We start from the raw sequence: 23,574 nt of genomic DNA on the forward strand, positions 1-23,574 counted from the left end.
TTTTTAAACCACACAAAGGTTATGCCCAGTTCTCATAATTACACAGTGACTTTCTTGGTATAGGTGCAGTTGGGCGTTTGCCATGTGCTGTAGCAGCCCGAGTTTTATTTCCTGGGGCTAACTCCTTTACGGCAACTGCCGCGGGGGTTTAATGCTCCGGTGGCCCCTTTCATTAGCGTGGGGCTGGGTCTCTGTGGAGCCGCACTTAGTGAATGTATTAGATGGGGCTCAGGCAGAGGCAGAGTCTAATCAATAAACCAAGTGCCAGTTGGAGTTACTCTGCTCGTCAGGATGGCGCCTGCAGTTAGACAATGTCCAGGCAATTAGAGTATACCTTTTGTTTCTCTTGTTATTAATTATCTACATTACAGCCACACCTGGAAGCTTCTGGGTGCTGCACAGCCAAGACAAGACATTTTTTGCCCTAAGAAATTTAAGTAGATTGAGAGTGGGGGGGAATAAGGGAATAGCAGAGAAGAGCATTTGCTGAGCAGTGGCTGTCAGAACCCATGTCCGGCCAGGCGATGAAACAGAGATGCCATCCAAGCTCCCTACCTGAGCTCATGGAGGAGCTCTGAAGCCATCAACTGATAGGAAAATCCGCAGGCACATCTGCGGCTCAGGAGTTCTCCCTTGGTGGCTGTCATGGACAAAAAAACCCCATTTATTGGCTCAAGAGGTGAGTCAAGCTAGGGCTTGTCCCTTTGATCGTGGGGGATTCTGCTTGGGATGGTGTTTGGGGTGGCAGGAGGGACTCCGGACCGGAGGGGCTGAGCATGCACTCGCAGTCACTGTCTGCGGACTGGCAGGCTGTCACCGCAGACGGCGGCAGGAGCCGCAGGGAGCCCCGCACAGCAGCTCGGGGGTCGGCTCCGCAGGCAGCTGGCACTGCTGGCGATTCCTGACACAGAAAGATGGGCAGCAAATAAATCACTCCATCGCTCCTGGAAGGATTTCACTGTCTCTTCTCAGTTCAGTTCCCTTTGACTACATAGATCAGAGGCTGCAGGAGTGCCAGTCATGTGTTTCCAAAAGAATTTGTGCCCAAGGAACAGTTGCCACACAAGGAGGGTTTGGAGTGTTTTTCTTTCCTCCTAGACCTCCACAGAACGCCATCAGTGAGCAGCCAGCCCTTCGCTCTGGCAGAGACCGCCAAGCCACTCTGGTTTTATTCCACCGAGTGTGGGGCAGAAGCAAGACATTCGATTATCACTCCACTTTCTGCATTGAGACTCTGCCTTGGAATTGTGCTCTTTACTAGCAGACACGGTGTGTTTTGGCTGGGAATGGTGCCAAAGACCCAGACGCACAGGATTTTTCTCCCAAACCAAAATCCAGACCATCTGCCTGACAGGAAACCCAGGTTTGCCTAAAACCCCCATCGTCCCCAGAGCGTACGAGCACCCCTGTCCCCACAGGGTCCCAGTGTGCCGGCCCAGGGCAGCGCGCTGTGGGAGCACACCGGCCGCTCAGCGCCCCCCCCCCCCCCCCCCCGAGCTCCGTTCCCGACGGATCGATCCCCGCCGCCTGCGGCCCGGAGGACAGAGCTCCGTGAGGAGACCAGCCGGCCCCTCGCGCCATCCCCGCGCCCCTTCCCGGTGCCGCCGCCAGGCTGGGCAGGGCCAGCCCTGTCGCTGGCGAAGGGGCTGTAAAACGGCGGGAACGGCGCCCGCCCCCATCGCCTCAGGCCGCCGCGGGCAGCGCGCGCTACCGCCGCGCCACGTGACCCCCTCCCCCGGGCGGGCGGCTCTCGCGAGCGCCGGCGGTGGCGTCATCGCTGCGCGCCGGCGCTTGCGCGCGAGCGGGTGGGAGGAGGCGGCGGCGCTTCGCTGTGTCACGGCGCGGCCTGAGGGGACGGCGGAGCGCGGCCGGCCATGGAGTACCTCATCGGCATCCAGGGCCCCGACTACGTCCTGGTGGCCGCCGACACGGTGGCGGCCTCCAGCATCGTCCAGATGAAGCACGGTGAGAGGCGAGGCCCGCGCGGCTCGAGCAGCCCCGCCGCTGCTCCGGGGGGCCCGTTAGCTCTGCCCTCCCCGGGGCAGGCCCCGCGGGGAGCCCCGGCCGAGCCGGACCGGCCCTGGGCGGTCAGGGTGCCCTTAGGCTCCGGTCATGAGCAAGCGACCAGTGCTGAGCTCGCTGCATGTGGTTAGGGTGCTCTGAGTCTGTGGCTGCGGCTGAGGAAAGGCTGTAAAAATAGGCGGGGGTGGGGGTGAAGGCTGCTGAATGTTTCAGCTCAGGTTTTATTCGTTGTAGGGGCTGCTGGCCGGGCTCTGTCACTCAGGGTGAGCCTAGGTCTCAAAAGGCCGGTTGCTCAGAGTAAAGTTTCCAAGCCTGAGCCAATATGACTGCAGTGTGGTGGGCTGTCACGTTAACTTACCGGTTCAGGCGAGCGTCGGCTGGTTAACCCAAGCCTTGCTCTGTACCACAATACAGATGTGTGAAAAAGCTGCACGGGGGTAACAGTGGGTGAGATTAAATGCTTGGTTGTGTCTAATTCACTGGTAAAATGTAATTCCTGGAAAAAAGGAAATATTGGGAGTAAAAGCATACATGAAATTCATAGCATATGAGCCAAACTGTAACATGCTTTTGGTTTCTTTATGTGATAAAACATCTGGAGCATTATCAAGCCTTTGAAATTCTCTGAAATGAATTTTTGTGTCTGCTGTTGCAATAACCTAGACTGAAGCTTGTTTACAAGGTGTAGTGATCTTTCTAATCTAAACACTGTGGTTTAGAGCCTCTTTTGTTTTTGTTTTTTTTTTTAAGTTGTAGATTGTAGTATTGATAAACATCCCATAAAATCATGACTGTTATAGCTAGCAGTGCTTTTACCTAAAATATTTCACTTCGGGTCTGTAAAAGTTAATTGTATTAGTGTTGGAAAGATGGCTGTGAAAGGTGGTGGCACAGACAAAACACAAATATAATCACTTTAAACAATGTTTTGTAAGTTAGTGTTGATCCCAAGTAGGTTTATTGATAAACTTTAAGGAAAATTTACTTAGGACATAGGGTTTATTTGTCTTTGGGGGAGAAAAAAACCCAAATTTCAGGTATTTGTTTAGAGTGTTGGCATTCACTAATACTTGCTTTAATTTGTAAATAGATTGCAAGGGCTGATCAGTGCGAGCGGCCTTTCCTGAACTCTCACGATGTGCAGCTGCTGGGTACTTCAATAACTCTTGAAACGGTATTAGGGGATTGTGACACTTCATACATGTCTCGCAGCAGAGATTATTCACCAGCATTTAGTAAACTGAAAGCGAAGTTCAGAGGTGGAGGTTTAGCGTTGTTCCGTAGACCTGCCTTCAGTATAGAGAAGCAGTCTGCCTTTCATGCCAACAGGTACTTGAATTTTTCTGTCTCGGATATCTGAGTGCCAGTCTGCTTCAATTAGATGAGACTGGAGTGTTAGAGTGAGCACAGAATTGTCTTCAGCGTTGTCATCGTGACAGCTGGGATTCCTTCAAATACACACAGACAAGTTTTTAAAACTGCGATTATGAGTAAAAGTATAGCTTACTGTTCCTTAATTTTGGTGTGTTTCAGTGGGCTGCTTTATAATTTAAAATCAGTACTTAATTTTTTCTTTTTTTTTTTTTTTTTACAAAAAATAATGACAAGCAAAAACCTGTTTCTGAAAAAGTCCCACTCGCCTAAATTGCTAATTTTTGAGACAGTCCTGGATATTGAAGAGCGGATCATTTGACATGGAATTTGGTTCTGGATTTGCTTTTGCTCGATGTGTTGGTATTTCACCTTTATACTAAAGGATTTGCTTCTGATGCAGTATATTTAGATATAGTAGAACGGTCACCGAGCAAAATTCTTATTCTGCAACCCAGGAAGCACCATGTATAATGTTAAAGTTTGAACACAATATTCTGTATGAAGTTTTAGTCTTTGTTTCTATGTAAGAAAGATCAGATCATGTATTTCTGAAATGCCTCCCTTCCTGAAGGAAGCACTTAGTGCATTTCAGCTTTGTTTCTCTTGGTGATGTGTTTAACCAGTCTTGTGTACTGTGCTACCAACTGTGAGAAGCTGAATGTTCGGGTTTGCTCAGGAAGACTTTTGGTAGTGCTCCAGGACATAATGTAGTTATCAGAGTCTCTTACTTCCTTGCTTCTGAAAGAAATCATGATGTGTTAGGTTATTGGCAAAACAATTTATTCTTTCTCATGACCGTGGCTCTTAATGTTATTTTTCTTTGCCTAGACCATGACAAAATGTTTAAGATGAGTGAAAAGATCTTACTCCTGTGTGTTGGGGAGGCTGGAGACACTGTACAGTTTGCAGAATACATCCAGAAAAATGTTCAGCTCTACAAAATGAGAAATGGTGAGTGAAGGAGAACAGTTACTCACTGAGGGCTGGGAGCAGAGTTAATGGTAGGTATGGTTTACAGTTGACTGTCGGTGGAAAGTGCTGTTCTCAAAGCTTCTCTAGCTTTAAGGATTTCTGCATTTTTAGTGTCAAGGAAAGGTGGTAGTGAAGGCAGGATGAAGAAATGAAGGTTGGACTATACAGTATAAACCAAGAGGTTTATCCAAAGCCCAGCTAACCTATTTGCAATATAAATGACACAAGAATAGGTTTGTTAGTAAAATATTTCTCTTAATGTGTTCATTGCATGACAACTGTTACCAGTTTTCCTGATACACTGGACTGAAAAAATCAGGCTATATGCCCATAGTATTTTAATTTTTTGAAGCTATGTATTTTAATGGTCTGTACAGATAGGAGCTACCTGGATTTTAGGGGCCTTTTTTATGCTTGTAGCTTTCAGAATAAACTAGAATTAGACATATGGCATAACATTTTGTCATTAAAGAATATCTTGTTATTTCAGAATAGGAATGAAAATTCAGGAAGTGAAACATGAGTATGGATTTGTACTGTTATCAAATACACCCATTTCTTCTCCAGGTTATGAATTGTCTCCTACTGCAGCTGCAAACTTTACACGACGAAACCTAGCTGACTATCTGCGAAGTCGAGTGAGTAATAGCTGAAAGATTTTGGCAAAGGCTTACAGGGGAAAATTTCAATTTTCAAGTAATGGAGTCTGAAAAAGGTGGCAGCTTCTGTCTTTAGTGGTGAATTCACTTTGCTGAAAGGATGTTTTATTAAAATATAACTTGATTTGCTTATTTCAAAATATTATCACATCACTTATCAATAACCGATACAACTATAGTCTTAAAATTCCAGCCTTGGGCCCGATAAACATTTTGTCACAAATACTGCAGACAGCTAAGTGAAATAAGCCTCTTTAACATCGAGATAAGGTTGTCAGTTTTCATGCAAATGCACTGAATCTGTTTAATCTTCTTGGAAAATGATTTAATGGAGCAAAGCTGTTTGATGTACTTAGCAAAACGAGTCCCGTTTGTAAACAGCAACATGAGGCTTTCAGTAAATACCAAATCCAAGTTGGAGCTGTGTTTTCAAGTTACTAAAAGGCAATTACTGATTTTTCTCATGGTAATTTTTTCAAAGTATGAAAAGATGTCATGAAGGGGCAAACGGACTTTCAAAGATCCAAGGTTAGGAAGCATTTCATTAGCATTCTTCTCAGCCTGCTATATGAAAGAAAACAAGAAGAAATAGGATGTTGAGAATGAAGTTGAACAACTGTCAGGGGTAGGGCATGGGATAAATGCACAGGCCTGAAATGATGTTTTACAGTAGCAAATAAAGGCCAGTGTTAACATCAGAGCTGTATGGCTCAGAATTATACATGTGTGGAGTGAGGCCCAGCCCCTTCTTCAAGAGCTCATCCACAGAAACAACCTGAGATTGTTCTTCTCATTTCTGACGTGGACGACAGCTGAAGGTAGCAAGTTTTCAAGTTACTAAAGTCAGAGTGAGGCAGCGGAAGAACTCAGTGCAGGGTCCTGCCTCAGTCTTCATACGTGAAACGCTACTCTTCTGGTTTAAATGACTTCAGCCAACTACATGGATTAAGCATGGCTGGTAGATGATGGTTGGCAGTGATGCTGCTTGCTTTAGCTTTTGTTCCGATGTGATTTGGAAGGTCCGTGTGTGTTTTGTGGAACTCTGTGCAGTTTTTGAGGTTGATGTGAATGAGTAATGCTGCTTGGTGCCTGGCCCAGATGGCTGTCGGCTGCCCGGTGCTGGTGGCTTGTCTCAAGGGCGTCTGACCTGCACAGATGGTGTAGGTGAGGCTGACGCTGAATGTCCTGCCCGCTTAAGCAGAGGCAGCTATTTCTTACATATGATTTAAAGTACCTCTAACAGGAGTAATTTAACAGGCTTTTTGGTAAACTTGGCCAGCAGGATGTGGCATCGATGTGGCACTGTTGTCTTCCTCTGTGCCACATCCCTTGAGGCGTGATCCTCCCTATGTCTCCCCTCCTTCCTGAGCCCACGCCTGCCTTCCAGCTCACCTGCTCCAGATGGGCAGCACAGTGGGGAGGACACTGGCAAAGGCAGATGTGTTTATTTACCGGAGACGAAATGTTGTGCTGTTGCAGATGGCAATGCCCTGCAGCAAGTGGCGCACTCTGACACTACTGTCACACTACAGTGATGTCTATACTGTAGGGAGAACTCTTTTTCTTTAAACATAGCACTTAATGATTTGTTTGTGGGATTTAGAACTTGACGATGCAAACCTTGCCATCAGAATGTTTTTCCTGTGAATTTTGTTAATTTTCATCATAATTTGTGGGATACCAGAAGGATTAACACTAGCTCTCTGTGTCTATTTAAATTGCATATAGGATGCCTGGAGGCTACTAATTAAATTATGTGGATGATAAAAATAAAAACTGAAAAGGTAAAACATGCCACATCCTCCTGTTAGGAGCGAGAAAATAGTTTAGAAGTAAAAAGTTTGGTGGGGGAAAAGGTAGTTTGTTGCTGTATTGCCATTCACTGTGTGAAGCAGTTTCTGTTAGGGAAGGCTAGAAGGTATGTGAAGGGGGGTGGCTAACACCGAAAGAGTGGTTTTTCAGGCATTAGACTGTTGCTGTGGCCCGGCCCAAAACAGAGCTTGTTCTGCATTGTTCATCACCGTCTGGGTTCCTCCCTATGGCATCTAGTTCGGTTTCATTTGTGAACCGTGTGGGTCATGTAGTCCAGGTTCCTGGTATCTTGGGGATGGCTGTCTTGTAAGGCAGTGCCTTGAAGTTGTTCTTTTGGTACAACAGAACCAAAGTGTGTCGTGACACTGGGCTTGTAACTTAAGGCCATTACATTACTGTGCTCTTTTCTTTTACTGAATAGTCAACGTGGTTTTTCATGACATTTCTCTTTTTAAAACATGGGGTTTACGCTCCAGAGTAGGATCGGAAAAGAATCTTTGTTGATTGCTGTTTATATGTTGCGATTGAGGCAAACATAGGAACTACTTTGGAGCCAACTGGCTTTCGCATAGGTGAGCGGTGCTGTAGTTCCTCTTCCACTGTTATGTACTCCAGCATCGCACTTGATTCACCTGCTGAATCATTTAACATAGTACATTTAACATACTTCTGAGGTTGCGTGTTGGTGGGGAACAGGAGAAATACCCCCCCTGCCCCTCCAAACCCGATGAAGTTCAGTTTCTTGTTGTGATGCTATGTTTAATTAGGTGAGAGGGTCTGGCCCGAGTCCAAAGAAAGACTGTGGGTTCCTCTCTCCTTGTCCACGCTTGGCAGGATGCTTCCTCACGCCCACCTTTCCCCCGTGCTGTGACTTTGGCTTCCGCCAGATGTCACACCGCTGCTCGTCACCGCCCAGCCTCCCGCTGCTGATCTTGTTGTTTTAGTGTATTTATCACAACTGTTCTCTTCAGCTGTGAATTCTGAAGGATTTCACACATCTCTTAATTGCCGTAGTTATTTTAAATCAAACAGCATAACGTGCAAAGCTACTTGGGATGAGAAATATTGCCTCTAATAGGAAGGTTGAGTTTGGAAAAAAAGAAAAATTTAATCTATCCTGGAGCGTTAGTCATCCACTCATTTGGTAGCCCTTTAATCACACTGATCTACAGAGTTTAGAACTGTTGGCATGGACTTGGTTACAAAAGCCAAGGGTGCCTTTGGGATGGACAAAAGGATTGTGCTGTACAAGGAATACCAGTCCCAGCATAGAGACGTTAGTCCCGCTAAGACAGCACTAAGAGGTCCTGTCTGCAAATTTCATTTGTAATCTCGGAAGTAGTAGATAAATTATGTATATTTTTCTAATGTTTAAATCCTACCTTTCTTGAATAATAGGAAGGCATGGGGGATGCTTTGTTTACATTTGAGTTTTCAGAAGTTGTCTCATGGACCATTAGCAGGAGAACTTACAACTGAAAAACAGCTTACAGATATAAGTCTGTATAACGCCATTTATTTATGGTTGAGTATCTCGCATATGCCAATGTCGGTAATTCAAAGTCACACAATAATTCGAGTGATCTTGTGTCATGGCTCTTAAATATCAACTTGTGTGATGTTTCGGAATAAATAAATGATGAAATACAGACTAATTAAACAAATACAGCTGCATGGTAACTTGGTTCCAAATATTCTTGAATGCTTTGAAGATTAAATCACACAATTTACAGTCTTTGATATATAACTGTAGCCTGCTTTATTCTTTCTTACTATCTGGTGAAACTCAAAATATAGTATCCTGTAATAGTTTTTTGAGTGCAAATTCACTGTGTTTATTATCAAAATTAACTTTTTCCTGTGATAAAGTTAGTGTTTTGGTTTTAGGGTGAAATTGTGCTTGCTTGTTCTAATCTATTGTTAGTTGCATCATCATTTTTTTCTCACTTTGTTGCTTTGTTGATCTAGACTTTTCAGCATTTTAAGAGATATCCTGTTAGTATGATTAATAAGATACGTTATATAAATATGAAAATACTGGAAGTATATAAAAGCAGTTTTTTAAAAAAATACGTAAGATTCCAAAATTATCTTCTGAGCCTATATTTAAAAATAATACAGTGCACGCATGTTTCATGGTCTGATAAAGTACCCATCTTGGAAGATGATGTATAGGGACATCTGCTTTATTCATTATGGTGGAACACACTAAACCTAAAACACGCAGGAAACGGCTAAGGAATTGCTAAACTTGCAAGTCCAGCATGTTTAAAGGCATGTTGGCGTTAATGAAGTTGCATCGTCTTTTTGGATAAGATGTAGATATTTCTCAGTCTCATTTGATGGGCTTTTGCTAAGTCATAAAAAAGAATCAGAGAAGACAGCAGCTAAAGCAGACTAAATTTCTAGTTTAAGAAAATTGTTTCCAACCAAGCAAAAAAGCTACTGCAAACATGATGTTGCAGTATCTTAGTAGTCAGTTTTGAATAGAAATAAACCTATTCCTTGGATCTTCTTCATTCAGTTGGTCAAGTTAGCCTATTATTAAAGATTAAACTTGGTACATGCAATAAAAATCTTAACTATCAATGTACTGTATGTAACTGCACTGTATGTAGGCTTTCATCTGAGCTAAAATGGTCTATGGTTAGGAGTAGTGTGACTGAGAAAAGAGCATGCTAAATTGACAAAGAAGTTCTTATAAGCTGCAAAATGTTCACATTATGCCCACATGTTGACAGTAAAAATCCACAAGTTTTATGTTGAGATGAAAGAATCTGGTGTGAAAACATAATTAAAGTTTTCTAGGGTATGAATGCCATGAAAGCTTTAAAAAAAAAAAAAAAAAACCACCAAAAACAAAAAACAAAGCAAACCAAACGACTGGTTTTCAGAAGAATCAGTTTTTATGTTTTTGTTTGCTTCTGCATTCTATGTTACCAAAAGACCTAATTGTTTTTAGACTGAGATCCATAATCTCCTGCAGACAGTATCGATGTAGTTGCTAGTAGCATTTTATGGCAGAATTGTGAAACCAACTATGTTGCTATTCTGTAGGTGGCATGGGGAATTAAGAGTCCAAGATTTGGGTGTGGCTGCTTTAATGAAAACATAATTTCTGTTTGTAGACCCCTTACCATGTCAACCTTCTCCTGGCTGGCTACGATGACCACGAAGGTCCTGCCCTTTATTACATGGATTACCTTGCGGCTCTGGCTAAAGCTCCTTTTGCAGCACATGGATATGGTGCATTCCTTACCCTCAGCATCCTTGACCGCTATTACAAGCCAAGTAAGTGGAGTCTATGGAGAAGAAAATTCTCCCGTTACCAATTAATAAATTAAAGGCTTAAACTGAGAGATTGACATTTGCTGAGTCAGATGGTCCAGCGCAATTGCTGTGATGCTACAGATTTGAATTTGACTTTTTGTTAGAATAAACGTAGCTTTAAAGATTGCCTTCTGTTTTTGCTGAAATGGTAATGTGAAACTAGTCAACTCCTTAAAGTGTTTTCCTGTTTGAAGCATAACAGACTGTAAGTGAAGGAAGTTTCAATTTATTCTAAAACATGACTGGACTTTCCTGGACCATTAGCTGCTAGTAGTCTGTTTTTAATAAATAACACTGTGATAACTTTATCTTCTACTTGCTTGTCTGTTGGCTATGACATGTACATTTTCCCAGAGTGTCAGAGGGCAGTCCCAGATCCTATTGCTCCGTATCTTGGATTGGCTTTGTGTGAGCTACATTAAAAGCATACAAGTGAAAAGATACTCCTAGCAAGATTATCTTCAGTACTCTGAAGTGGTGGTGATGAAGATTGGTTGGTTTGGTTTACAGTTTTATGCACGTGATAGCTGTTGATCATAATTCTTGTACATGCCTGTACCTGTCTAAAGTTTTAATTTTAGAATCATAATCCAGTTCTTACACTGCCAAGGAATAAACATGGCCCCATCCCCACTTTACAGACGAGGAAATGTACAAAGCTTGGAATGTTGTTAATCTGATATCTTTGGCTTTAGCTACAAAACTACTTTACTCCTGTGTGCAAAGCTGAGTTTAATCTCATAGCAGAGATGTTCGCTTAGTAATCCTTTCATCTATCTCCTGCAAGAAATGTAGCTATAAACTGACAATTTTATTCTAATGGGGCTTCTGCCTGAACAGTGGATGCAGGTCTGGAACAAACTCTAGAAACAAGTTTTGTGAGATCCACAGAGCTTAGCTGTTTTCTAGTCATGTCCTTTGAAAATTATACTGCTCCATTTTCACCATTCCTTGTGAAAAGAGGAAAAACAGTGAGCTACAATACGTTGCCATGGCTTGTCATCCCTATAGAGTGCTGGATTTTATCCTAATGTGTGAGAATAGCAGGGCCATCACACACGTGCCTTTCCCATTATTAAAACTAATACCCAGCAGGGAACGTAGCACTAAAACCAATCTCCGCCTACTGTCACTGACTTGCAGCCGGCTGTGGACAGATGGAGCTGATTTAAAACTGTAATAAACTCGAGGAGAGAGAGACGGCTGGACTTCTCCGAAGCCCAGTCCCTGGCCATGGGAGGCAAAATTCCGTCATGCTTCCCATTCAGTGTAACAAATCGATTCTCAATGGCTTGTTGCAGCGTGAGCGCTTCGGTGCAGGGCGTCCTCAGTACATCTGGAAAGTGTTTTCTGTGAGCTGGGAAGGAGAGTTTTTGGTGCTCAGCTGAAAAGTTGTTTAAATTTAATAAAGTTTCTGTTGAGAAAGATGGCCTCTAATTAAATCAATCTGTGGATGCTTTCTCTTTTCAGGTATCACACGTGAGGAAGCTGTGGAGCTCCTAAAAAAATGTCTACAGGAGGTGAGTTGCCAGACTTAGGCCCTTATGATCTTGAGAAAGGAATGTTTGTTTGTGTTCATTTGTTGATATTTTCCTGTTCCTATTGTCGCATTTTTTGCTGTCTTTGCCAGGAGGGGTAACAAAAGCACATTGACCAGATGTGGAATAGCTACTGAGGAAAAGGATTTGTGGGCACTTGCATTGTCTTAGTATGGTTCATGTCCTCCAGAACGTAAACTTGAAGCTTAATTGCTTTTCTTCACTTCTGCTTCTTCCATGCTTAGCATAATATTGATACAGTCTTTGACTCTTTCCTTTTGTGTTTCTTCTGAACATAATGCAAGCATCCTTCTGTTACTTGTATTACACTTAACTAGTATATACTTCTAAGTGTACTTCTCTTCCAGCTTGTGAAGTGATATCTAACTAAGGTAAAGATTTGACCTAAAGTTCATGGTCAATTTTAGCGTAAACATAACCTTTCCAACTCCAAGGCTTTTATTGTATTCATCCTTGTCTTTAAGAGATTGAATTGATTGTAACTGGGAAGAAACATCTGGGGAAACCTCAGGAAGAAGTACTCTAAAGAGGTTCTGTTTGAAGTATCTTTTTGATATATACACTTTGTGCCCTAAGTTGTAGCCCGCTCTAGTCTTCCTGCTTAAATGTCTTCCTTGTTCGCAGGCTTGTGATTTTTGCATCTCTAGGCTAGGCTTGTCTAACATGGATAGTCTTATAACAGGGAAGAAACTCACACTAATTGATTCCTGAGCAGTGAAAAAAACACTCTAGTTCTTAATATTTCAGGTCACTAGAACCAGGATGGAAATGTTGATGTGCAACAGCATATCCCTTAAATTATGCTCTCCTCTTTTATTTAAGCTTTGAATGAATCTCATCTCTTTTGTCTTTTTGTCTTTTGTTGAACAGCTTCAGAAACGCTTCATCTTAAATCTGGCTTCTTTCAATGCCCGGTTCATTGACAAAGATGGCATCCATGAAGTGGACAATATACCCCTTCCAAAAGCGATGTCCTAACCCCTGAGATCTTTCTTCAGCGGTCTTCTTTTTTGTTCACTTTTGTTTTTTTCTATTCATTTGAAGCAGACAAGTCATGTACTGCACTGGGAGATCAAATAAAGATTGACGTTTATATAGCCAGTTTTATCTTTTTATTCCACTGATCCTTCCTGAGAGTATTTAAGTAAATTGTTCCACAGTGAAGGTGAAACTTGATTTACTGTTAATGGGTGCACATTCAGGTTACTTATATTTCCTTCCTCTTCTGAGATTTTTACTTCCCCCTCCCTGTAAGTTTTCTTATGTGTGGGAAAACTGGTACTATATTTTCCAGATGACAATGTGCTGTCATCCACTCTCATAATTAAAGCTCAACAAACACCAAGCAAGTGTTTCATGCTAAACATACATCTACTTTATTTTTCTGAAGATGTTACCACTGTTTGCTTTATAAAACAATAATAATCAGGTTTTCAAAGACTTAATTTGCTTTTGTTATACTTTGTTTCACTCTAATCCAAGTGAAAGGTGAAAGAACAGATTTTCAAGTAGAATGGATTCTAAAATGCTAATGTCATTTTCAACTCACCTGGCCATGGTTCTGTTACTGGGAAAGAATATTCTCCTGCTGGCACAGTAGGCTCATAACTACATTAAGTACTTTAAATACAAACCGATGTATCAGTCGTGTCATTTTTCTTAACTGATGTGTCTGTACATTTAGAAGTACATGAAAGCAGTTCAACGAGAAATAAAACTGCAGCACTTTTCATAAATCTTTGAATTACTCTCAGCTAGCTAGAGCTTTGTTTCCATGAGAATAATCACTGATCTGTCTAGGCTCAAGATGATGCTTCCACATAAAAACTCCATTCACAGAACAGCCTCAGATAATTATCATGTGGCTGATACTTGCAGTCTGCCCAGAAGTGATTCTTCTGAGAAAAATTTTCATTGAGACTGCTTCCCTACTTGAATTTGCATTGAATGAGTTAACCATTTAAAATGCTCTGTTCGGGTGCTTATTTTATGTTTCCATAAGCTTGGAAAAAGAATCTTGGAAGTAGAAGGATGGATGTGTACAAGATTGTGTGCAGACTGTATTAGTTGTGTGGCATGGCATAACACCTAAGTTCTTAGTTGGAAAAGGTAAGTGACAGACCTAACTGTCTTTATTTGTCAAAGCTTTTGTGGTCTTGCCTCAGTGGTGCGTTTGAGAATGTTAGTATCTTCCCCCAAAAGTTGCCAGTCTTAAAGGTGAGAACTGGATTAGAGACTGACACTCAATGTCACAGAAAAAATTTGCAGCTCCACTGCTGTAACTCATCCTGCCTCTGAAGACTGCCCTCACTTAAGTCTAATTCGTAACTGAAGTCCCATCAGGCTTTGTAGTTTAATTCTTTCCAGAATGAGTTTAATTATCAGCTGGTTTTGTTGTAGTATTTGCTGCCATGGCTTTTGTTTAAGGCCAATGGCATATAACTCTGAAACATTTTGCTGAAATTTACTTTGTCTTTTAAAAACCTTTTCAAACTTCTAAGGAAGGAAGTCCCCAGCCTGATTATTTTCTCTTGGCAGGTCACATTTAACATGAGTAGAGTCTGAGCATTCTAGTTCCGTGATTGAAATCTCACCCCTTCATGTTGCATTAATGCATTTGTTTAGCTTAATATGCAGCTTCTCTAATTTACTTTACCACTGATGTTGAATGTTTTTGCAGGTTTCTTGTCTCTTTTCAAAGTCACCGTTGCAGAGTGGCTGAGCTGATGTGATATTTTTGTCACTGCATATCAAAGTAGGAATGCCTCCGTATTGGAGGTATTCATTATTTCAGACACCAGAACTGGGATATGGTGCTATTGCTATTAGATCATGTGAGTCTGGCAGAGAATCTGCCTGGAGTTTTTATTGGCACCTATTTGCATGCAGGTGATTAATAAACATAAAACAATTATTCCCTTGCAAACACCCTTGTTGGATTCAGGTTGGAGTGGAACATATGTTTTGCCTGAGGGCAGGGACCAGGATCTGAATCCCTCATTGAGCGAGAGATACGAAGGGTTGCATCAGAAGCCAACAGAGCAGCAACCTCTAGGAATGAATAAATACAGACCTTTATTGCAAAGCAGTAGAACAAAAGAGTTGGCCCACAATGAGATTGGACTCTAGCCTCTAATGAAGTAGATTCTTTTGAGGACTTTCCAAGAATTTACGCTTTTTAAGGAAAGGAGTAATACTTTTGCTGTGTAACTTTGGATTGTTTTAAAGGTCTACAGTGCTGATCTTTAAATTCAGAAACATTCTGCTTTCATTTTTAACAGTAATATGTGGAATCTATTTGAAAAATCAATGTTTTAAGTTTCCCATTTGCATTACTTAAGGAGAAGAAAACTTCTTACCTGCTTCAAGTTTAGCCCTAAAGCTTTTGGAAACCGTATTTTGCCTGGAATCCAGGAATACCTTTTGGAAAGAATTCATCTTTCCGTTTGAAAAGCATCTGTATTTATCATGACAGGCCTCTATTTCATAAGAAATCTTGGAAAGAATTGAGCACTGCAAGAAAGTACTGCTTTCTACTAGTAAGTTTTTGGTTCTTCAGATTATAAAAAAATAATGTTGTAAAGCAAGGTAGCGTATTCCTAGGGCATTGTAGCCACGGTGAGCTGTTCTGCTTTGCTTTGGCTGGTAATTCTGACCATATGTTTTACTGCCAAAGCCTCAGGGCCTAAAGAGTTAACAAGGCACTTTTTCTTGGTTTAGGTTTCCTGTTTAAAGATGGTCTCTTCCTGAGCCCTGTGCATGTAACAGATCATTGCACCAGCTCATCTCTTCAAGAGCTTGGAGTTTGCTCTCAGATCGGTTTACAAGGGAACAGAGCCTCTGAGCCTTAGGCCACATTACCTTGGGAGTGCTTTGCTGAAAGAAGTATGTGAGTGTAGGTGCAGTGCTTATAGGTCTTTTTCTTGGTGTTAATTGTACCTTTCAATGGAAGAAAATCTGCATTTTGTTGTAGAACTTCATGCGCGCTAGAAATGTTGGCACAGAGGAGGTCATCAGTATTCAGACAGCTGGCTGGCATAATTGTTCTTAGCTTCTTAGCACAAGTTTGCAATGTCATCAGGACAGTTCTGCAGTCCTAAAAGTAACTAGATGGCTAGAAGTTGTCTTGAGTGGTGAAGCTTCTCCCTGCGTGGGATGGCAAGTGACAGCCGAGCACAGACATGCAATTAAAATCTGAAATGGCCGAAAGGTAAGAACTACCTCCCCCTATTGCTGTGTTCAGCCTTTATGTGGCACTGCTGGTGGGGGAGAGCGCCCCAGGCTGATTCACTTATGTTTTCTCAAGACTTTTCCAGTCCAAGAAATCTGTGACCCCGTTCAGTTGAACAAGCCAAGAGACGCTTCAGCCATGGGTAGGTGAAATGCCTTGGGCAGGGACTGCTTTTCCTGTGTAAACCTGAGGGCCCTCAGCAGGTGTGCTTGGAGAAAGCGGTGAGCCAGCGTAGAGACTACACAGCAATAAAATAATCAAAGATACAGAAATAAAGCATGTTTGGAGCAATCCTGTACGGTATTCTCGGCAGTCTTTGACTTGTGTTCATGGTGAAGTATGAAACAGTCAGTGGCAGAAACTTTGTTTGTGACAAGTGGAGCTGTGACTTTTCCAAGTAAAGATCTAGGAGCAGAGGGGAGAGATCAGGCTAAACTCTCCCTAGGATGTGTTTTCATTTGCTCTTGTCTCTAGTTTTGACACTAGATTCCTACAAGAAGTATTAGCTGATGCCAGGGCTGGCATTATGGATTATGTTCATAGCGCTTGGGATTTGGTTGATTCCGTTTTCCAATCTGAAGCGGGGACAGAATATTCCTTTTGTAGAAAATAGCTTGGCATCTAAGGAAGGAAAACCCTCTAACTTTGCTACCTGTGAAGCACTGTACATATTGTGTCTGCAAGGAAAAATAAATTTATCCTACTCATAAAAAGTTTATCCTTCAAGGCATTTTAATTCTTTTTCTTTAAAGGTTTAACCTTATATAGAGTTTCCACATGTTGTTATCAGTCTGCCATCAACAGTAATTTAGTGCAGGAAATTTTCATGTGAGCACTGATCAAACTAAACGGACATAAGTTGTTTTAACAGATTTTTAAAAAGCAAAATGGAAATGGTGGAATTAAAGCATGCAACTTCTTTTTTCCATGTTCTTGACTACGTTGGTTTGAACATCTGTGTAGTCCCGACTTTCTGAGGACTATGTTAAAAATAAGTTAGTTGTCTTGAAAATGTGAAGTGACAGTTTAAGTGTTTTGTTTCTGTGCTAATGTGCAATTAGGTAGTTATCCAATAAGCTTATTCGTGTAGTCTAACTCAAGACAGCTGTGGAAGGAATAGAGAAAACCCTTTACTGTTGAGGAATGGTGAGAGGGAAAAGGATGTTTGAAAGGATCTGTTTCAGAATTGCCAGTATGTTCTTTTTCCCCATGTAATATAGTAAAGCATTAAAGGTTAGCCAGATTTGTGAAAAATTGAATTCTGCTGATCAAATCTATAGAGAGGTGAAACTAAAATGTGGATAGATCTGAATACCAGCGAACGTAGTATAAGTTTGGCTCTATAAATTAACTCTAAGGCAACCATACAAGGTGGGGCCAACCTAATAATCTAATTGTCTGAAATGAAGACTTGGCTAAGTGTATTTTGATTTGGGTAAGGTACCTTTTGCTTAGTAGATTCTTCCTTGATGTCAAATATTTCTAGTGTTTATGCACAAACATGAAAATAGTGCATCTCCTTTAGTTAATTTACAGAAGACAAAGCAGGCTCTGTCATATTCTGTGTCAATATTTTTAGGATTATTGACAATATCCTACTATAGCACCACCAAAATGCCTGTGGGCTTAAGCGATGCTTGATCTCCTCTTAGTAAATGTTGCACTTGAAATGCAACAGATGCCACTACCCTGCTACCGGAGCTCTTTGGTTTGTGGAGAAAACCTGTGCGTCTCGCAAGCCTCTCCCATTCAGCAGAGGGCAGTGATCTTGCATGTACACCGCTGCCTCCGTACGAACTCGTTGGGCCTCTTCGTCTCTGTGCAGATCATCCGACGGTCACAGAAACTCAGCGTTATGGAGAACGGATTAATGCCTTGTCCAGCAGTGGCAGATAGGATGTGCAAGGTTGTTTCTTCCCTTGGAAGACGCACGTTTTATTTTTCACAAGTGTTGGACAGCTGTCCCATGAAACAGATGCTTATCCATGTTTTCTCAAGTGAAGGCTAAGATAGCTAGTGACTTGCCAAAAGTACTAGTGGTAGTAGAGTAGAGAGTAGTAGTAGAGTAGCTGGAATCCATCCTCTACTAGTTAGTCCAAGCGCTAACAAGCAGGGATGTAAAGTTGAAGTACATCTTTAATTTTAAGATAATGCCATTCTCCCTTGCAAAAGTGCTCCTGATATTTACTGCTATGTGCTTGAGGTGAGGATGCTCACGGTATTTTATTAGCAATAGTACGCTGGGGAGGAAAAGCTACAGCACCATGTGATACTATTTTCAAACAACTTTCTGTGATCCCACAGCAAAATTTGCTTAAGAAAAAAAATCAGGAAAAGTCTGAAATGGCTGTTTTGGAATGTGGAATATTATAACACATTCATCTGCTCTTACCCAACAAACATGGAGTGTGTTGAGGCCATGGCTGAAAGATATCGTTATGGTCCTGGGTTTAGCAGAAAACGCACTTGTCTGTGTAATTAAAATGTCCACAGTGGGAGTATATGGGAATCAGAAACTTTAAAGTACATAACCAGACTCTGACATCTGGGAATTGGGAAGACATTTCCTAAGCTGTCAGCTCATTTCTCTTCGTTTTTTATAATCATCCCTAAAATCATGTAGCTCTGAGTGGGCACCTTCAAGAAGAAAACAATTAAAACTGGGTTCTAATTTCAGTTGTCTTACCGTATTCACTGGAAGCACATGAGGAACCTGTCCAAATCATCACACTTGGGGCTTTGGTCTGGTACATCTGATATTCCTAGGTTTGTGTATTAGTATTTACTTTAGTGTTTATTGCCCATGCTTTGATGAAACATCAGGAAGGGTGGTTGTGTGAACACTGCCAGAGGTCAGCTTGCCTTCATCTCAGATGTTTATATAAGCTGGTTAAAGATTTGAGGTTAACCTCTGCTGATGTTTTTAGGAGCTGTAAAGCCATACGTTTTTGGTTTTGGCTTCCATGTTGGCTCCAAAATTTGCGGAGAACTAAACCAAGAAGTTCTTTATGTTCAAAAGCTGTGAAAAAGCTTATTAACACATGGCATTCAGAGAAAAAAATTTTGCCCTGAACTGAACAGAGCTATATTTCCTCACAGCACTCAGCTGAATTACTCCTTAGCTCAGCAGATTCAAAGGCACTGACAACTTTTCTTAAGAATACTTTAAAACAGGGATGTTCCTTTTTTTGTTTGCCTTTTCATCAAAGTCTTCAGACTTTACCAGATAAGACCTATAGTGTAGATTCTCTAAACTGTCCCTCTTTCTTCCAAATGTTACGGAAGATGCTCCATAGGGTGGACAGGTTTCCCACCTCTTTTGCCTTGCTCGTTTTCCTGGGGACAGCTGAACGCTTCTCAGTTTGCCTGAAACCTGCCTTTTTGCCTGATGCACGCATGGCCGTGCCCTGCCAAGGCGGTGATGGGCTCCCTGTCCGACACAGGGCTGCGGATGCCCTTGCTCCCATTTTGGCTCCAGAGAACTGTGCCAAACCCCGTCTTCCTCGCAAAGAGATCCTGAAAGGGGCAGAGTCAGAGTGATCTGTGCTAAAAAACTAGTTTGATTTAGCATGGTAATAACTGTGTTCTTCTGAGGCTCCCTATGATGACCAAATTAGCAGGAAACTCTAAAAGGTATAATATGCTCCTGACATATGACAAGGCTGGGGGAGAGGAAATGAAATGAAAATGGGTCAGGAGTGGGAGGCCTGGGCTGAAGCAATTCCCTGTGGTGCCAGGGTCCATTTAAGAGTCAAAACAGCAGCACATTACAAAGAGGGTGTAGAAAGGCTGTTTTCATTGTCCGAACTGAGCAAACTGGCCTTTCCACTAGTCTCCTCCTCGGCAGTGCCTGTAGCACCTGCAGCACAAACCTCTGATGTATTGCCTTCCTAGTTGGAATGCTTTTCTGCCTTTGTTTTTGCAGTGAACCAGCAGGCAGCAAAGTAGAACAGGGATTCTTAGAGGAGATAACTCTTTATCACTGGAAATAAAATAATAAACTTATAGACTATATCTTTGTCTGAAACAGACTGTTGAAACTAATTTTGGGGTTTTGTAGTTATGGTGCTAGACTTGAATTACCTGGGTTTGGATCCCAGCTTTTTCCCAAACTCCCCATGTCTCCCTCTGCAAATTGCTTTAACTCTGTATGTCACATCTCTTTTCTGTAAGATGCAGGTAATTATTTCCTTTGTAATCTTGTCCACTGAAATAGAAATTTTGGGGTAAGATCTCTTTGCACAGCACCTAACGTGACGAGAATTTGATGTCTGATGGCACAAGGTACTACTGGAACGTAAATGTAACCCTCTTGAAACAAATAGTCAGATATGCTGATTGGATTGGACGAAATGGTTTCATAGGAAATTCTGCTCTTTTGAAAATATTTGCTGCATGCTGAGAAGTAAACCTGTTGGAAAAGAAATGTCCCTGGATGATACAATCTGCGCAGGAAATACAGGTGAGTCCTCTGTTTACGATTCCACGTAGCTGTCAGAGTACAGTCTCCAAGGTGTGGTGAAACTCTCATGAACTTCAGAATAAAAGCATGCAGTATTTCAGCCACTAATGTTCTGAAGCTCATCCAGTAAAAAACTCCATGGATCCACTTTGATCAGGTCTGTAACAGAGTAGAAGCTTGACTATGGAAGACCTGCAGTGTCCAATAGAAAGAATGTGATTTACTTCTTATAGCATGCACTTGAGGATAAATAAATCCAAGATGCCATTGCAGAATTAGATGAAACTTATGTGTTCTGTGAGATAACAAATAGAACTACATACGAAATTTTAGGTCTAGACAGCTGGACTGATTGCCGTTTTTTGAGTGCAGGTCATTGTCACACCAAGAAAATGCTGCCTCTTGGGGATTCTTTAGCCAGTTTAAGGCTCTGTACAGTGGAAGAACTCAAGGGGAACCCAAGGCACTTCTGCACGGACAGACCAATCATCAGGTGAGAAGACTGTAGCATCCAGACACATCTTGACATGCTGGAGAACTTCTTGACTTGGAGCAATAGCTTGATCTTTCTCTGAACTCATTTCACACCCCGAAAAAAGCTGAGTTGTCTCCATTTAACAAATCAGCTTTGGCTATAACCTTTGCTACTAAAATGAAGCTATCCTTATGGGAATTACTTCTGAATTTCAGGGTATAATTTTAGCCTCTTCTCTGCTGAAAAGAATCAAATAAGAAGCATCTGAAGGTGTCAGGATAAAACCACACAAAGAAGCCATCCAGAATAACACTGGCATAATTTTTGCTGCCTGCCTGCCTCAGAGAGGTTACTGGGATGCTTCAGCACTGCGATTATGGGGTCAAAGCTTGGGTGTATATTCAATGTCTGGAATTATTATTGCTATTTATGGTATCCTGTTGAAAATGCAGTGATGCTCAGGTGGCCGCAGTGGGAATTCTTTGCAATATAAAGGAGGTCAGGCAGGAAGACCGAAATGATAGCTTCTGGCTCAGCATGTTCAGGTTCTGTGTAATGACTGGGTTTAGACTGTTTCTCCTAAAGTCTGTTAGGATAATTAAGGCTCTAGTCGTATGCTGCACATGGCACTGTGCTATCTGTCTAGGCTGCTAAATCAATAATCTCTGAAGCAAGCATTTTGTCACCCTTGCAAATAACATTTGTTTTACTGCCTGATTTGAAAATGTTTTTGGGTTTGGTGTTTTGATTCAGTTGCACTAGCAGGAAAAACTTCCTTTGCTCGCCGATGGTGTGGCTCCTTGGATTCTGTATGTAAAGTTTGGAATTTAATGGACTCTCTCATATATGAAAGAATGCATTAACTACAGGTCAGCAAAGCCTGTTTATTGTGTTGTTTTAGTACGGAGAGCTATTATTACCCTGTTGCTTTTAAGGTAGCCTGCTTAAAGGTGATTATTTAGTCTATCCAAAGCCATGCAGAATGCCAACACAACCTCTGCTTGTTTACATTAATGATACAGTATAGAGTCACAGTTCAATGTTAACCTCAGTTTACCCTTGGGATAGCTGACTGTTAGGGAATGAAGAGGGTTTGTTAATGTTCTTCTTCTTTTTCACTTGTCAAGGATTGTCATGTGGTTTCCCTGGACTTGTCATTCATTCAAAATTAATTCAAAAAAGATTTTTTTCAATTCCCCTTTAGGATTGAAATTCCAGAGTGTTCCATAACAAGCGTAGAAACCATGAGCCTGAATCTATTTTTACACTTTGACACAATCCCACGTATTTTCCCACGATAATATTTGTAATCAGCGTGGGAATTTATATCAGGGTTGAGCCATGAATTCTGTAAAATGCCTTTTTTTCCTCTTAGGATGGAAAGGCAAAGAACACCTCAGGGGATGGCCTTATTTGACTGAACCAGGAGCGGAACTCCAGTACTACCTCATTACAAACAGTAATTAGCCTGGTGCAACCTCTGAAAGCTGTGCTCTTCTCGGGTATCCTGCAGAAATGAAGAAATGAAGGTGTCCAAAATTTTGCAAAGTGGAAGTCTCAATGATTTTAGAAAGTTGATCCTACATGACATGTCCATCGTCAGTCTTGAGCATCTGTGGCAGAATCAACAAGTGAATCCAAATCGTCAAACTTCCTCCCAATTAAAAGGTAATTGGTGGCATCCTGGCCTTTCAGGCACCAGACTGTTCCTCATAAAACATGCAAAAGCCTTGCAGTTACCCAAAGAGGAAAATGAGGAGGGAGGTATTTTTCCACCCGATGGACGTGGCATGTAATTACTGTAGGCATATCCTGATTCTTTGTCTGTATTGCTCATCGCTGCTATGTCTAAGAATTCCTTGATATTCAAAGAGCGCCCTAACCAAGTCAGGTTTTCATAATATGATTACATTATGAAATTATATTTCACGCCTGTATATTATAGTGTGCACACAGAGACTTTCATCATGTGTCGGAGGGTAGTTTGCTCTTCCCTGATACCATGCACCAGAGGATGTCTACAAATTGAATTATTTCAGGATAGTTATCCTAAATAACTCCATGTAGGGAAACCTGTATTGTAGCACAAAAGCACCTTACTCTCCTTTATCATAATCCATTTTAAACATGGATTATGCTGATGCAGAACAGGGCACTCCTATTTTGGAATAATTTTAAATAGGAGTAGTTTTTGTGCTTTTGGCTCACGCCCTGCATTATCCAAAATAGCTTTGAAGTGTAAACAAGCCTCTGATGTGTCTCTAGCATTTCCATTCTGCTCCCTGGCTCCTCCTTGTTCACTGGGAAGGTCTGCCTTTGGGAAGGTCCAGAGCAAAACCAGACCTGCAGAGCCTGTCATTTAGGTCTTTGCTTTCACAAACTTCATACCAGGGGACATTTCCAATCCAGTTCCCAATTTAAATGTATTCCTAAGCTTTTGAAGGGAGTATTTAGATGCAAGTTTCTGACTCTGAGCCATCCCCACAAATTATATTAGTACATAAAATGTTTCCTTTCACACTTTTCTGAAAGGGAGAAGGGTTTGTATTTCTAACCTCCTGTGGTCCCTTTCGGAACAGCTTGTTTTTTTTTCTCTGTTATCATCAGCCTATTCTGCAACCTCCAGACAAAACTGATGGGTACAACTCTGAGAAAGGTCCAATATAACGAGTGCTGTA

The 23,574-nt window shown here is 41.7% G+C and overlaps 2 protein-coding genes across 2 annotated transcripts in view; one reads left to right on the top strand and one right to left on the bottom strand.

Annotated features, from left to right (window-relative positions):
- AGO4 (argonaute RISC component 4) overlaps nucleotides 1–23,574 on the bottom strand; it is a 234,818-nt gene that overhangs the window by 89,974 nt on the left and 121,270 nt on the right. The window lies entirely within an intron of this gene.
- Nucleotides 1,786–12,829, top strand: PSMB2 (proteasome 20S subunit beta 2). The gene is made up of 6 exons (XM_075522393.1): nucleotides 1,786–1,965; nucleotides 4,225–4,347; nucleotides 4,936–5,006; nucleotides 9,968–10,130; nucleotides 11,640–11,689; nucleotides 12,599–12,829. Exons 1-6 carry the CDS (start codon nucleotides 1,875–1,877, stop codon nucleotides 12,704–12,706), a joined length of 606 nt encoding a protein of 201 aa, XP_075378508.1. The 5' UTR covers nucleotides 1,786–1,874; the 3' UTR covers nucleotides 12,707–12,829.

Source organism: Mycteria americana, chromosome 21 (genome assembly GCF_035582795.1).
Source record: "Mycteria americana isolate JAX WOST 10 ecotype Jacksonville Zoo and Gardens chromosome 21, USCA_MyAme_1.0, whole genome shotgun sequence".
Lineage (NCBI taxonomy): Eukaryota > Metazoa > Chordata > Aves > Ciconiiformes > Ciconiidae > Mycteria > Mycteria americana.

Bases quoted from the DNA above. Each gene is read 5' to 3' on its own strand.
- PSMB2 (XM_075522393.1), top strand. From the start codon at position 1,875: ATGGAGTACCTCATCGGCATCCAGGGCCCCGACTACGTCCTGGTGGCC. The intron at 5,007-9,967 runs GTGAGTAATAGC...TTCTGTTTGTAG, and splicing joins CTGACTATCTGCGAAGTCGA to ACCCCTTACCATGTCAACCT. The intron at 10,131-11,639 runs GTAAGTGGAGTC...TTCTCTTTTCAG, and splicing joins TGACCGCTATTACAAGCCAA to GTATCACACGTGAGGAAGCT.